A 12,712-nucleotide genomic window follows, 5' to 3' on the forward strand; every position below is an offset into this window, starting at 1 on the left:
GTATGTTTTTACTTTAAAATATTTATGTATGTTATCTCAGAATTTAAAGTTTAAATATTTTAAAGAACAAAACTATATGATATATTCTCAATGACAAATGGTTGAATTAACGGAATCTTAAAGATTCTGGTCAAACCCGTCCCTCTGATGCCTCTGTAGGTCTCCAGGGGAGAAGCTGATTGGGACCCTCGGGCTGGCTCTCCCAGGCCACCCCATTACCTGTGAGCGAGCGCCTATAGACTCCCTGTAGGATCGCAGCCACTCGGAAAAAGGAGAAAGCCATGTAGAAGTTCCAGTTCTCAGTGGGAGGGATCCCCATGTGAAGACAGTACATCCTGAAATACTCCTCTGCAGTAGGGATGCCCAGCTGAGTCAGATCACAGTCACTCAAACCTGTGGGGACAGAGCCATCCTGGGCAGTCAGTGACCCCCCTTTTCTGTGGCCACAGAATTTAAATTCTGAAAATCACTTCCTCTCTTGGAAATTAGCTTCCCAGCCAGTTCAAAGGGTTAGCTCATTATTTCAAGGGCTCTTCCTCCCTCAGATGGCTGGAATCCAGGCATGAGGCTATTAGTCCCAAACTGGCTCTTGAAAGTTTCAGGCTAAATTGGCAGTAAGAGAAGGAATGAGGAGCTTCTAACTCCATGTGGACCACAGTTCAGTGTGGATGCATATTACTTTTGATTAGTCATTTGATGAAGAATGGTATTGAGAGAAAAATCCCACCAAATTATGAAAAAGAAAATTACAACGCATAAAACATTTTATAGATCTGCTTCATTTGTAACATTTTCATGGTTCTGAAGCATGTAATATATTCCATTCCTAGGAATTTATCCAAGACGGTGGTCGGCAAACTGCGGCTCTGTTGACTAATGAGTTTGCCGACCACTGTCCTAGAAGTATGCCAAACACACACACACACACACACACACTTGTTTTTTCATTTTTGTTTGTTTTAGGTGTTTTTTAATCTTCACCCTAGGATATTTTTCCATTGATTTTTATAGGGAGTGGGAGAGAGAGGGAAATACAGAGAGACATATTGATGTGAGAGAAATACATCGATTAGTTGCCTCCTGCAAGAGCCCTTATCAGGGCCCAGGCTGGGGAGGAGCCTGCAAAACAAGGTATGTGCTCTTGGCTGGAATCGAACCCGAGACCCTTTGGTCCGCAGGCCGACACTCTATCCATTGAGCGAAACCAGCTTGGGCTATATATGTAAATATATTAATACAAAGTTGTTCACTGCTTTTTTTGTGAAGACAAGGGGTAATATATAAAAAAACTGGAAACAAATTAAATACTCAAAGAGGAGTTAAACCAAGTGTTTTGTTTAAGTTAATTCTATACAATAAAATCCTATGCCATTATTAAAAATGAGTCTGTAGAAGAAATACTTAATGACGTGAAGACATGTCCAAAGTATATAATTAAGTGAAAAAGCAAGTCATGAAATCATATTATTACGTTTTCATCTAAGTAAATGTATGTATACACGTAGAAAAAAGATGGCAAGAATGAAAAGATTGGCAGTGGTTATCTCTTGTACTACTGATCGATTTTTAACTTTAAGTAAACCTGTACCTTTAAATTTAGAAATTATTTGTATAGAAGCATAAGCAGTGCCCATGTGCATATCCTTCTCACTTCATGGTCTCTCTGCACCCACTTCCCCCCACTGTGTCAAGAATGCATCCCAAAGGCATTTTCCACCCAAACCACCAGGACCTCAATTTCGTGCACTAGCCCAATCACAGCTACTTCTGCTGAGTGGGGCCCAACGCTGAGAATGGAGCTGGCTGAATCCCTCCCCCTCCCCATGAGCAGCTCCTACCTCGCAGAATGGGAAAACTGGGTGGCAGGTAGTGAGCCATGCAGCTGTAGGCCACGTCCGAAAGGGGGTCGCCTAAGGTGGAAAGTTCCCAGTCAAGGACAGCAAGCACCTCGGGCTTTTCTGGATGGAACAGCAGGTTGTCCAGCCTGAGTAAGCCATAGAAGGAATGGAGAGACGGTGCTAAGAAAAGGGATCACCAAGGGTGTGCCCTGTGCTGGGCATTTGCTCCTGTGGCCCCTCTGCCTCTGGAGCCTGAGCCGCAGGGGCTGTGGTTATACCCACCTGCTCCCTTGCCATCTGGCTCAGCTAGGCTCAGCCAATGGGGCCCCTGGCAGGAGATGGGAAGGGGCCGGCTGTGTTCCTCTCCCGCAGGCCACGGCTTTGGTCTGGTAGCTCTCTCTTCAGAGCTAACCCCTCTGGGACCTGGTAATTTCTCCCTCCCCGTGACGGTTTTAAAGCAGGTCTGTAAATTCTTTGGCATTCCTTCCACAAAAGAAAGGCTAAAATTCTTTGCCTTTTGAAACTACTCACTTCTAACAAATATAATGAGGTGGAAGTGATGCTGAGTGACTCCCCAGACTAGGTCAGGAACAGGTGGCCTCCTGCCTGGCCCTCTCTCTCAGAACACATGCCTCCTGACCGGTTTGGCTCAGTGGGTAGAGCGTCGGCCTGCGGACTGAAGGGTCCCAGGTTCGATTCCGGTCAAGGGCATGTACCTTGGTTGCGGGCACATCCCCAGTGGGAGGTGTGCAGGAGGCAGCTGATCGATGTTTCTCTCTCATCGATGTTTCTAACTCTCTGTCCCTCTCCCTTCCTCTCTGTAAAAAATCAATAAAATATATTAAAAAAAAAAAGAACACATGCCTCTGGAGCCTGAGCCTCCAGGTAAGAAGCCCTGCTACCCAGAAGCTGCCATCCTGGAGAGCCCACATGGGAAGCAACAGAGTGACAGAGTGGCCCGAGAAGTCTAGCTGTTCAGTCTCCTCAGCCTGTGCCAGGCATGTGAGTGAGCCTTCTGGGTCCAGCCCCGAGCTTCACAGCCACCTCAGTTGAAACAAGCTCTCTGTCCCCAGACAGCAGATTTGCGAATGAAAAACTGCTGTCATTGTTTACAGCCAGTGTTGGAGGAGTGGGTTATGCAGTAAGAATAACCGGAGCACAGGCTTGCACCTTCACACCTAGGTGTGGCAATAACCCCAGCAGTTGCACAGAACAGCCGCCCCCCCATCCCACCCCAGCATGAAGAATTAGCTGGCTTTGCCCTGACCGGTTTGGCTCAGTGGATAGAGCGTCGGCCTGCGGACTGAAAGGTCCCAGGTTCAATTCCGGTCAAGGGCATGCACTTTGGTTGTGGGCACATCCCCAGTGGGGGGTGTGCAGGAGGCAGCTGATCGATGTTTCTCTCTCATCGATGTTTCTAACTCTTTATCCCTCTCCCTTCCTCTCTGTAAAAAATCAATAAAATATATTTAAAAAAAAGAAAAAGAATTAGCTGGCCTTAAAGGCCAGGCACAGGGAGATCCTAGGTAATGGGAATAATTCACAACTGTAAATTGGGCCAAGCTGCTTAATTTCCCCTTAAGATGCCCTTCCCATCACTCTTCACATCTAAATATTAACCCCTCATCGCATCTACCTGAAGTCCCCGTGCACCACCGTGATCCTCTCCTGCCTGGGAAGATGAAGTGGCAGCCATTCAATGAGCCTCTCCATCGCCGGGATGGTGCTGGTCTCGGAGGCTCGATACTGCTTAACCCAGGTTTGCACCTGGCGTGGAATATAGTCCCCTGAGGGAAAGAGGGTTAGAGCAGGGTGTGCCGTTCCAACAATCTCCAAAGGTTTTAAAAACTACCCAGGCCCGTGAAACCCTTTGCCATGTCCTGTAGCATCATCATCCTATGATTGGGGGATATCCCACAGGATAGTTCCAGGTGAGAGCCACCGGCTGTTTTGTTTTGGCTCCATCAGTGTGGTCTGGGCATTGTTCCAGCCACATGGCCTCTCCCTGGCCCTATGAGCTTCTCTCAGAGGTCCTATGAGCTTCCTAATAGCCTTTAGGAAATCCCTTTTTGGCTAAACAGTGGTTGGTTAAGAGCATGGACATTGGGGCCTGACTGCCTGGATCTGAATCCCAGCTCTGCTGTTCTCTATGCCTTAGTGTATCCTTGTTGATGAGATGGCCCTCATAGAGCTGTTGGGAGGATAAAATGTGAAAAGCCCTCGAAGCTTTTCCTAGCATGTAGCAAGAACTACATCAGGATTTGCTAAGAAACCCAAGACACACAACAGTTGACGAACTTGTAAGTTATATCTGGGCCTGGACACGGAAAGGAATTCTGGAGTGAACTTGGCTCACAGTCAAGGTCTCCAGTTGATTTAACCTGAGTCTTCCTCCCTTGCTTCCTCTGTCTGAGTGTATTGATACTAAATTCTGTAGACTGTTGGGAAGGTATCTTAAATACCGTTTGCCAGTATTAGAATAGAGACTTAAATGATCTAGTGAGATAAAAGTTGCAGGGAAGAGAGATTCCGTAGCCCATGAAGAGATTCATCCTAGGATAAAATGTCTAGGTAAGCAACCCCTCCATTAAAATGAAAGTGGATGTCCAAGTAGGAAGCTAGTAAGCCCACCTCACTGTTAGCAACCGCTTGGTGCATCAACACCCTGACACCAGGCAAATCCCGAAAGCAGAGGCAACAGTGAGGAAACATTCAACATGAAAGACAGGCGGCTTCATGCTTACCATGTTTTCCGTAGTCTTCTAGGCCCACAGCCTTGAAATCCACACTGTGAATTTTGCACAAGACTCTGTTCATGGCCGCGTATATGGCCCGCCTCTGGCTGGGCTCCAAGCCTGGCAGAGAGGGGTCTTTGTAGATGAGGCCTGGGCAGTACTCCATCAGGTAGAAGGGCGTGCCAATGACCCTGGGAGGGACACAGACAGTGCTTCAGTGGCTCACAGGTGGAGGCTGTTGGTCATGGCACTGCTCTTCCTACCCCATGTGTACACTGAGTGCTGGGGAAGGATTCAACCCAGGGCACTGGACATTCCTTTCTCCTTTGCACATAAGCACAGGGGGTTATACGTTCTCCCTCCCAAACCAATCCACACACACACAGCCCTGTCCATACTTCTTGGCCAGCATGCCTCTCTTCTCTTTGGTCCACATGTAGAAGCCACTGGAATGGGTTTAAGGTTAATGACATCGGAAAGCAGCATGTTGAGAGGGGGGCCTTTGGGGTCATATAGAATCTGTACTCCCTTCTAGCAGTGTGATTCTGAGAGGTTTACTAAACCAGGGCTTTTGTTTGTTTTGTTTTTAAATATGTAAAACTTCAAAGAGTAGTTTTATGAATTAAAAGAGCAATATATATGGAGTGCCTGGCATATGTGTCTGGTTCTAATGAGGGTTCAATAACTATCCCTTCTCCCCCCCCTTTTTTTTCTTTTTTATTGGGCTCTACGTTTGCCACTCACACAGAAGCCCCTTTTGTTTTAATATCCCATCTTCTTGTTATTTGTACTATTATTCAGTGGTATGAATGGCACATCTACCACCCTATAGGATCAAGGTGACACACTGAAATGTCATCTTTTAGTCATTTTTATAAATCAGTTTACTACTCTAAAAAGTTATTTTGAAACTTCTACCATTATAACTTTATCCTGACTTGAACATGAGCTAGTTGTTATACTATTAAATTATATTTAATTATCTTAGTGTAATAATGCTGCTGTGTTTATAAAAGAAAACATCTTTTTTAAAATATATTTTATTCATTTTTTACAGAGAGGAAGGGAGAGGGAGAGAGAGTTAGAAACATCGATGAGAGAGAAACATCAATCAGCTGCCTCCTGCACACCTCCTACTGGGGATGTGCCTGCAACCAAGGTACATGCCCTTGCCCGGAATCAAACCTGGGACCCTTGAATCCACAGGCCGACTCTCTATCCACTGAGCCAAACCAGTTAGGGCTAAAAGAAAACATCTTTACTTTTAGATGTATGCTGCCTGCAACTGCAAAGGTTCAGCTAAAAATAATGTATATCTATATATGCATATATATATATATATATATATATATATATATACACATATATATACTTATTTATAAAATAATTACATTTAATTATATTATGATATATTCAATATTTTACATGTAATTGTTACTATTTATATAAAATTAATTTATATATATAATCCACATACGCATCTATATATGCTCACACACACACACACACACACACACACACACACACATAGAAAGGAAATGTGGCAAAATGTTAACAATGTTTTAATCTAGATGAAGTATAGATGGGTGCTCATTATACTATTATTTCTTTTTTTTTAACACTATTTCTTCTTTCAATTCTTTCTGTATGTTTCACAATTCTCATAAAGTTAGGAAAAAGGGACAGACTCAAAAACATTACAAAGCAATTTAAAAAGTTTAGAAAGACTACAATAAAAGAATTAAACAAAAGCAAACAATATAAACTAGATGGATATGTATTTTTAGAATGTTAAAAAAAAAGATGTTTTGCCCTAGCCAGTTTGGCTCAATGGATAGAGCATCGGCCTGCAGACCAAAGGGTCCCGGGTTTGATTCCAGTCAAGGGCACGTACCTTGGTTGCAGGCTCCTCCATGGCCTGGGCCCTGGTCAGGGCTCATGTAGAGGCAACCTATTGATGTGTTTCTCTCACATCGATGTTTCTCTCTTTTTCCTTCTCTCTCCCACTCTCCCTAAAAATCAATGGAAAAATATCCTCAGGTGAAGATTAACAAAAAAAGAAAAAAGATGTTTTCTACCAATTCTCACAAAAGCAGGCATTTCTTTATCTTTCAGGAAAACTTAAAGATCTGTGAACTTCTGGGGGAGTTACTATAAAGTCTCTTTTCTACCAAATTTATTTGTCCTTACTCTAACAAACTAGAATCTGAGTTAGTGTACTGGCTTTTCTCTTTTGTAGGTTGAACAGACGATGGGAAAAATAAATCTGTTCCGGCTGGTGTGGCTCAGTGGTTGAGTGTTGACCTATGAACCAAGAGGTCACGGTTCAATTCCAGATCAGAGCACATGCCTGGGTTTTGGGCTTGATCCCCAGTGGGGGCATATAGGAGGCAGCTGATCAATCATTCTTTATCACCACTGATGTTTCTATCTCCTTCTTCCTTCCTCTCTGAAATCAATAAAAATATATTAAATAAATAAATTGGAACATCACCTTGAATCTTCACAGAGGTCAAGAACTTTGGGGACAGGCACTCCAGCGCTCGCAAGGGCTTTCATGATCCTGTCAGGACAAAGGAAAATGAGCACCACTGCTGGCGGGACTGATGAGACTTCCTTACAATTATTTTTCTCATTAAAAATTAGTCCATGCAGAAATTAAAATGTAATTCTAAAAAAAATTTCAACTGACCCAAAAGTAGGCAAGAAGAACATAAAACTGATGAAACACAAAAAAGAAATAGTGAAATTATAGGCCTACATCAATCAAACAATCAATAATTGCATTAAGCTGAATAGACTAAACACACATTGTCCATACTACTCTCTGCATCTTTCCTTCTGCAGAGCAGTAAGAGACTGGGAGGAAGAGGAAACCCCACCCCAGAGCCCACTCCTTGCTTCAGTACTCACTCGCCAAGAGATTTAGAACTAGTTTTGTGTAAACCGACTACATCTAAATTTTCCTGTCTCAAAACAAACTATTTTATTTGGGATGAGTTATAATACTTTTATTATTTTCAACATTTTATTATGGAAAATATCAAACATAAGAGACTCATATAAAAAAAAAAAACACCCATGTACTCATCACCCAGTTCTAACAACAATCAACTCATGGCCATGTTTGTTGGGTTGTAGCCTCACTACCATATTGATTTTAAGACTAAAGGTTTTAGGGTCTTTAAGACTAAGGGTAAGACTAAAGAGTTTCTTAATAATGCCTTTTTTCATCTAGAAGTTCCAAAGAAGCCTAGTCTCCTGCAGGTTTAGGTATAGAAAAGAAAACAGTAGGAGGCGAACCAAGATGGCGGCATAGGTAAACACCTAAACTGCTGCCTCGCACAACAATTTCAAAACTACAACTAAAAGACAAAACGTCTATCACCCAGAACCACGGGAAAGCTGGCTGAGTGGAAGTTCTACAACTACAAGGAAAGAGAAAAGAGCATTGAGATGTGCACAAGTGCTGAAAAGCTGAGGTACGGAGGTGCACAAATCAGGCTGGCGGTGGGTGACTGGGTGCGCTGCTTTTTTCAACCCGAAGGGAGACAAGCTCCCAATTACTCTGAACTCCAGTTTCTGGGGAGACGCTGGGGACCCAAACTCCTATGCGGAGAAGCTGGATTCTCTGCCATCGGGTCGGAAAGTGAGGGTGGCTTTCTTGCCGAGGTGCGCGCAGCAATCATAGTTTACTGCGCTGGGGCACGGGACGCGGGCATTTGGAAACGCGGAGACGCAGAGATGGCTGACTGGCAGCCATCGCTGTTTGCCACACCCTAGCCTAGTGACTCCCTGAGACCCCGCCCCGCAAAATCTACAAACCCACCCAAGCTCCATGCAGCGGCTTTTGCATATAAATGGTCTGCCCTATCGCAGCTTAACCTAACAAACTGCAGCTCTGGTCAGACAGCTCCAAAACCTCCAAACCCCAAGCAAAGAGGAGAAAACTGTAGTTCTCACTGTAGCTCCTGCTGGGTGGCCTCAGTCAGTAGCTGACCTGCACCCCATTGGAGATCCAGAAGCTAGTGTATCTATCTAGTGGTCAGTGTGAGACAACACCAGATTTCAACTCCTCACATCCATAAATGACACATTCAAGAGGCAGACTCAGTGAGCACCAAAGCCCCACTAAAGCAAGTCCTGCCCCATAAGCGTGTCTCCAGCACAGCAGTTCTTCCATTATAGACACAGCGGTCGCCGAAACCGGTTTGGCTCAGTGGATAGAGCGTCGGCCTGCGGACTGAAGGGTCCCGGGTTCGATTCCAGTCAAGGGCATGTACCTTGGTTGCGGGCACATCCCCAGTAGGGGGTGTGCAGGAGGCAGCTGATAGATGTTTCTCTCTCATCGATGTTTCTAGCTCTCTATCCCTCTCCCTTCCTCTCTGTAAAATATCAATAAAATATATTTAGACACAGCGGGTCCTCACAGCCAATTGGCCTGGAGGTCAATTCCCCCCAGTGTACCAACAGCAATCAAGGCTTAACTACACCAAGACTTTGCAATCAGCCCACGAAGGGGTGCACCAAGAGTGTCCACCTCAGGTGATAGGCTGAACCACTGGTCACCTACCACAGAAAACCACCCCATCAACACAGGGAAGCAGCAAAATGCAGAGACAAAGAAACATGTCATGAATGAAAGAAATGGAGGAAAGCAAACTACTGGACGACATAGAGTTCAGAACCACGTTTATAAGGTTACTCAAGAATCTTCCAAAAACCGCGGAGAAACTTGATAAGACCTCCGAGGAGCTTAGTGAGACCTTCAAGGACCTTAATAAGAATGCCAAAAAAATGGAAAAGGACCAGTCAGAAATTAAGCATACACTGTCTGAAATAAAGAATATACAGAAATTCAACTGTAGATCAAAGGACCCCAAGAATCAAACCAAAAATCAGAAATATGAGGAAACAAAAAACACCCAACCAGAAAAACAAAAAGAAAAAAGAACCCAAAAATATGAAGATAGTGTAAGGAGCCTCTGGGACAACTTTAAGCGAACCAACATCCGAATTATTGGGGTGCCAGAAGAAGAGAGAGAGCAAAATATTGAAAAGCTATTAGAAGAAATAATGACAGAAAACTTTCCCTACCTGGTGAAAGAAATAGATTTACAAGTCCAGAAGCACAGAGAACCCCAAACAAAAGAAATCCAAAGAGGACCACACCAAGACACATCATAATTAAAATGCCAAGAGCAAAAGACAAAGAGAGAATCTTTTTTTTTTAAATATATTTTATTTTTTTACAGAGAGGAAGGGAGAGGGATAGAGAGTTAGAAACATCAATGAGAGAAACATTGATCAGCTGCCTCCTGCACACCCCCTACTGGGGATGTGCCCGCAACCAAGGCACATGCCCTTGACTGGAATTGAACCCAGGACCCTTCAGTCTGCAGGCTGATGCTCCATCTACTGAGCCAAACTGGTCAGAGCAAAGAGAGAATCTTGAAAGCAGCAAGAGAAAAACAGTTAGTTACCTACAAGGGAGTACCCATACGACTGTCAGCTGATTTCTCAACAGAAACTATGCAGGCCAGAAATGAGTGGCAAGAAATATTCAAAGTGATGAACAGCAAGAACCTACAACCAAGATTACTCTTCCCAGCAAAGCTATCATTCAGAATTGAAAGTCAGATAAAGAGCTTCACAGATAAGAAAAAGCTAAAGGAGTTCATCACCACCAAACCAGGATTACATGAAATGCTGAAGGGTATTCTTTAAGAAGAGGAAGAAGAAAAAGGTAAAGATAAAAATTATAAACAACAAAATGACAACAAATACCTTCCTACCAACAAGTGAATCTAAAAATCAAGTGAATGGAAAATCTGATGAACAGAATGGACTGATGAATATAATAAAATCAGGGACATAGAAAGGGAGTGGACTGACAATTCTCAGGCGGAAGGGGGTGTGAGGGGTACAGGAAGAGATTGGACAAAAATCTTACACCTATGGATGAAGACAGTGGCAGGGGGTAAGGGAATGGGGTGGGGTGGGGAATCAGGTAGAGGGGAACTAAGGGGGAAAAAAAAAGAGGAACACCTGTAATAATCTGAACAATAAAGATTTATTTTTTAAAAAAAAGAAAACAAACTTAAAAATGAAATTGGGTTACTGTTCTTACTTGAAATAATTTTGGAGAGTCACCCTTGTAGTTTTAAATGTCTCAAGGCACTTGATGGAGTGCTGACTGGTGAGCTCAGGGCTGAGCTGTGAAGGGGGAGTGGCCCTGAGAATTTACCTGAATTCCCTCTCCACTGCATGGGCAGATGGAAGGCATGTCCCTGGCGGCTTCTTTCTCAGAACCAGCTGATGATCAGCCAGCTTGATGTAGTACGTTGGATTTGACTGCCCGTGATCAAACTGAAGGAGTTCCAACAGGCCTGCAAGTTTGAAAACAAAGAAAACTCAAACCAGCTCTGAAGGGCAGACGGGGAAAGACGTTCTTTCTTTATAATGAGTCCAGAGTTTGGGATGCACTGAAGGAATGGCACCACGCCCCACCAGCTCGGGTCCAGAATCGCATGCCACTACAATGTGGAGAGGCCACTGGATTTACACCACAATAATATCCTCACTTTGTACTTCTCCTTCTTGCCAACTCCTGCTCCGTGAAGAAAAGCTTTTTAGTCGTGTTTATCAACCACAAGCACAGTCATGGCAACCCATCTTGCTAAATGGAATGCTTGAAGCCGGAAGATGAAAAGTGCCCTTGTGTGTCCCTCAGCCCATGCTCAGCCCAACCACGCCTGACACGGGTGCGACAGCTGGAAGGAGCTAAGCAGGGCCCACAGCCAGAGCCAAAGCTGCTTTCATGAGATGTGATCTCCCTCCCCAGCGGGCTGAATGCTTTGTTTCTCTTACAGAAACATCCTAATTAGCCCTCAGCTTCATAATAAGACTAAACTCTGGACATAGAGTCATTTCACTTGCTCAGAAGAGCAGGAAATGGGAGTTTGCCAGAGTTCTCTGTTGGTCAGAAAGGGCCCCTCAGCCTTCGGCCATACCACCCTGTACGCGCCGATCTCATCAGAAGCTAAGCGGGGTCAGGCCTGCCTAGGACTTGGATAGGTAAAAGGGCCCCTCAGCTTTGTGGAGGCACTAAGAATGTGCCAATCACTAGGACACGACATAACATGACGCTCCATACAAACAGCCTTTTTCAGGGATCAACGGGGTGAGGCGAAACTTTATCACCAGGTAGAAATGTCTTCAAAAGCTCACAAGGCACCTGTTTTTCTGAGGGTGGAAGGTGAAGGAGGGTGGGACCTTTGATGAGAGGGAGACGACTTGTCACATTTTCTGTTTATGCAACTTTTAAGTTTTCTTTACAAACAGGCTGTCATCTCGAAAAAATGAGAAACATTCAAGTGCCCCTGGGCCACCTCCAGTCCCCAGGCTCCTCTCCTCCCTGACAGCTGTTTGCAGGCACGGCGGCGGCCACATCCGCTGTCAGTGGAAGAGCAGGCAAGTAGACTTTCAGGGATCCATAAAAAAGGAGGCGAATGCGTCTCCCCAAGCAACACTGAGAGCAGCGCTCAGATCCACTGGGCGGCCCGGTGGCGTTTTCCTCACCACATTGCCTCTGTCTCTGTGCATTCCACTAGGCTTTGACAGTGAGAAGCAGCCTGAAGGACTAGGCTTGGGAAGAGTTACAAAATACAAAAACTTAAATACCTGTGGTTTGGGTCCCCAGGAGGTCTTTGAGGTACTTCTCCAAGGAATCTTTTGGAATTTCCATTGTCCTTCTCACAGGACGAGTGTTTGGAATAACGGTTCTCAAGGTAAAACCCAAAAGAGTTTCTAATTCCTTTATTGCAGCCTCTGGGTCATTAACCTGGTTTCGGAGAAAATATTGAACATGCCACCAGTCAGCCTTGACCTGTCTGTTCTTTAAGATGGTAATTTTTAGGAGGAAATACCAAGAACTCCATTCTCTGAGCAAGGACTTTGAAATCAGGATATTCAGCTAATGAGGAAGCCGTAGAATGTCTCCTCTTCCTACTTAACTCCTAAATGCAGTAAGATTTCTATCTACTGGGGAGAGTTCCAGGAGGGAAGAACATCCTGTGAGCCGCTCCTCCCTCCTCATGCTACAGCATCCACTCTGTCCTGTGAGCCCATCAGCATCAA

General features: G+C 44.5%; 2 protein-coding genes across 4 annotated transcripts in view; one reads left to right on the top strand and one right to left on the bottom strand.

The window, feature by feature from the left end:
• BRAP (BRCA1 associated protein) overlaps positions 1 to 12,712 on the top strand; it is a 113,437-nt gene that overhangs the window by 50,704 nt on the left and 50,021 nt on the right. The window lies entirely within an intron of this gene.
• The window catches only part of ACAD10 (acyl-CoA dehydrogenase family member 10), a 40,271-nt gene that overhangs the window by 11,238 nt on the left and 16,321 nt on the right, over positions 1 to 12,712 (bottom strand). For 2 of the 3 annotated variants that reach the window (XM_080650701.1, XM_080650703.1), the window contains exons 6-12: positions 12,257 to 12,416; positions 10,821 to 10,962; positions 7,068 to 7,136; positions 4,583 to 4,764; positions 3,475 to 3,625; positions 1,839 to 1,984; positions 220 to 393 (exon numbers count right to left, since the gene is read on the bottom strand). In XM_080650701.1, coding sequence (XP_080506827.1) covers positions 220 to 393; positions 1,839 to 1,984; positions 3,475 to 3,625; positions 4,583 to 4,764; positions 7,068 to 7,136; positions 10,821 to 10,962; positions 12,257 to 12,416 — 1,024 coding nt within the window. The remainder of the gene's footprint in view (positions 1 to 219; positions 394 to 1,838; positions 1,985 to 3,474; positions 3,626 to 4,582; positions 4,765 to 7,067; positions 7,137 to 10,820; positions 10,963 to 12,256; positions 12,417 to 12,712) is intronic. The other variant, XM_080650702.1, reaches the window with a different exon arrangement.

The sequence above is a fragment of the Plecotus auritus genome (genome assembly GCF_963455305.1).
Source record: "Plecotus auritus genome assembly, chromosome: 13".
In the NCBI taxonomy this organism is placed as follows: Eukaryota; Metazoa; Chordata; class Mammalia; order Chiroptera; family Vespertilionidae; genus Plecotus; species Plecotus auritus.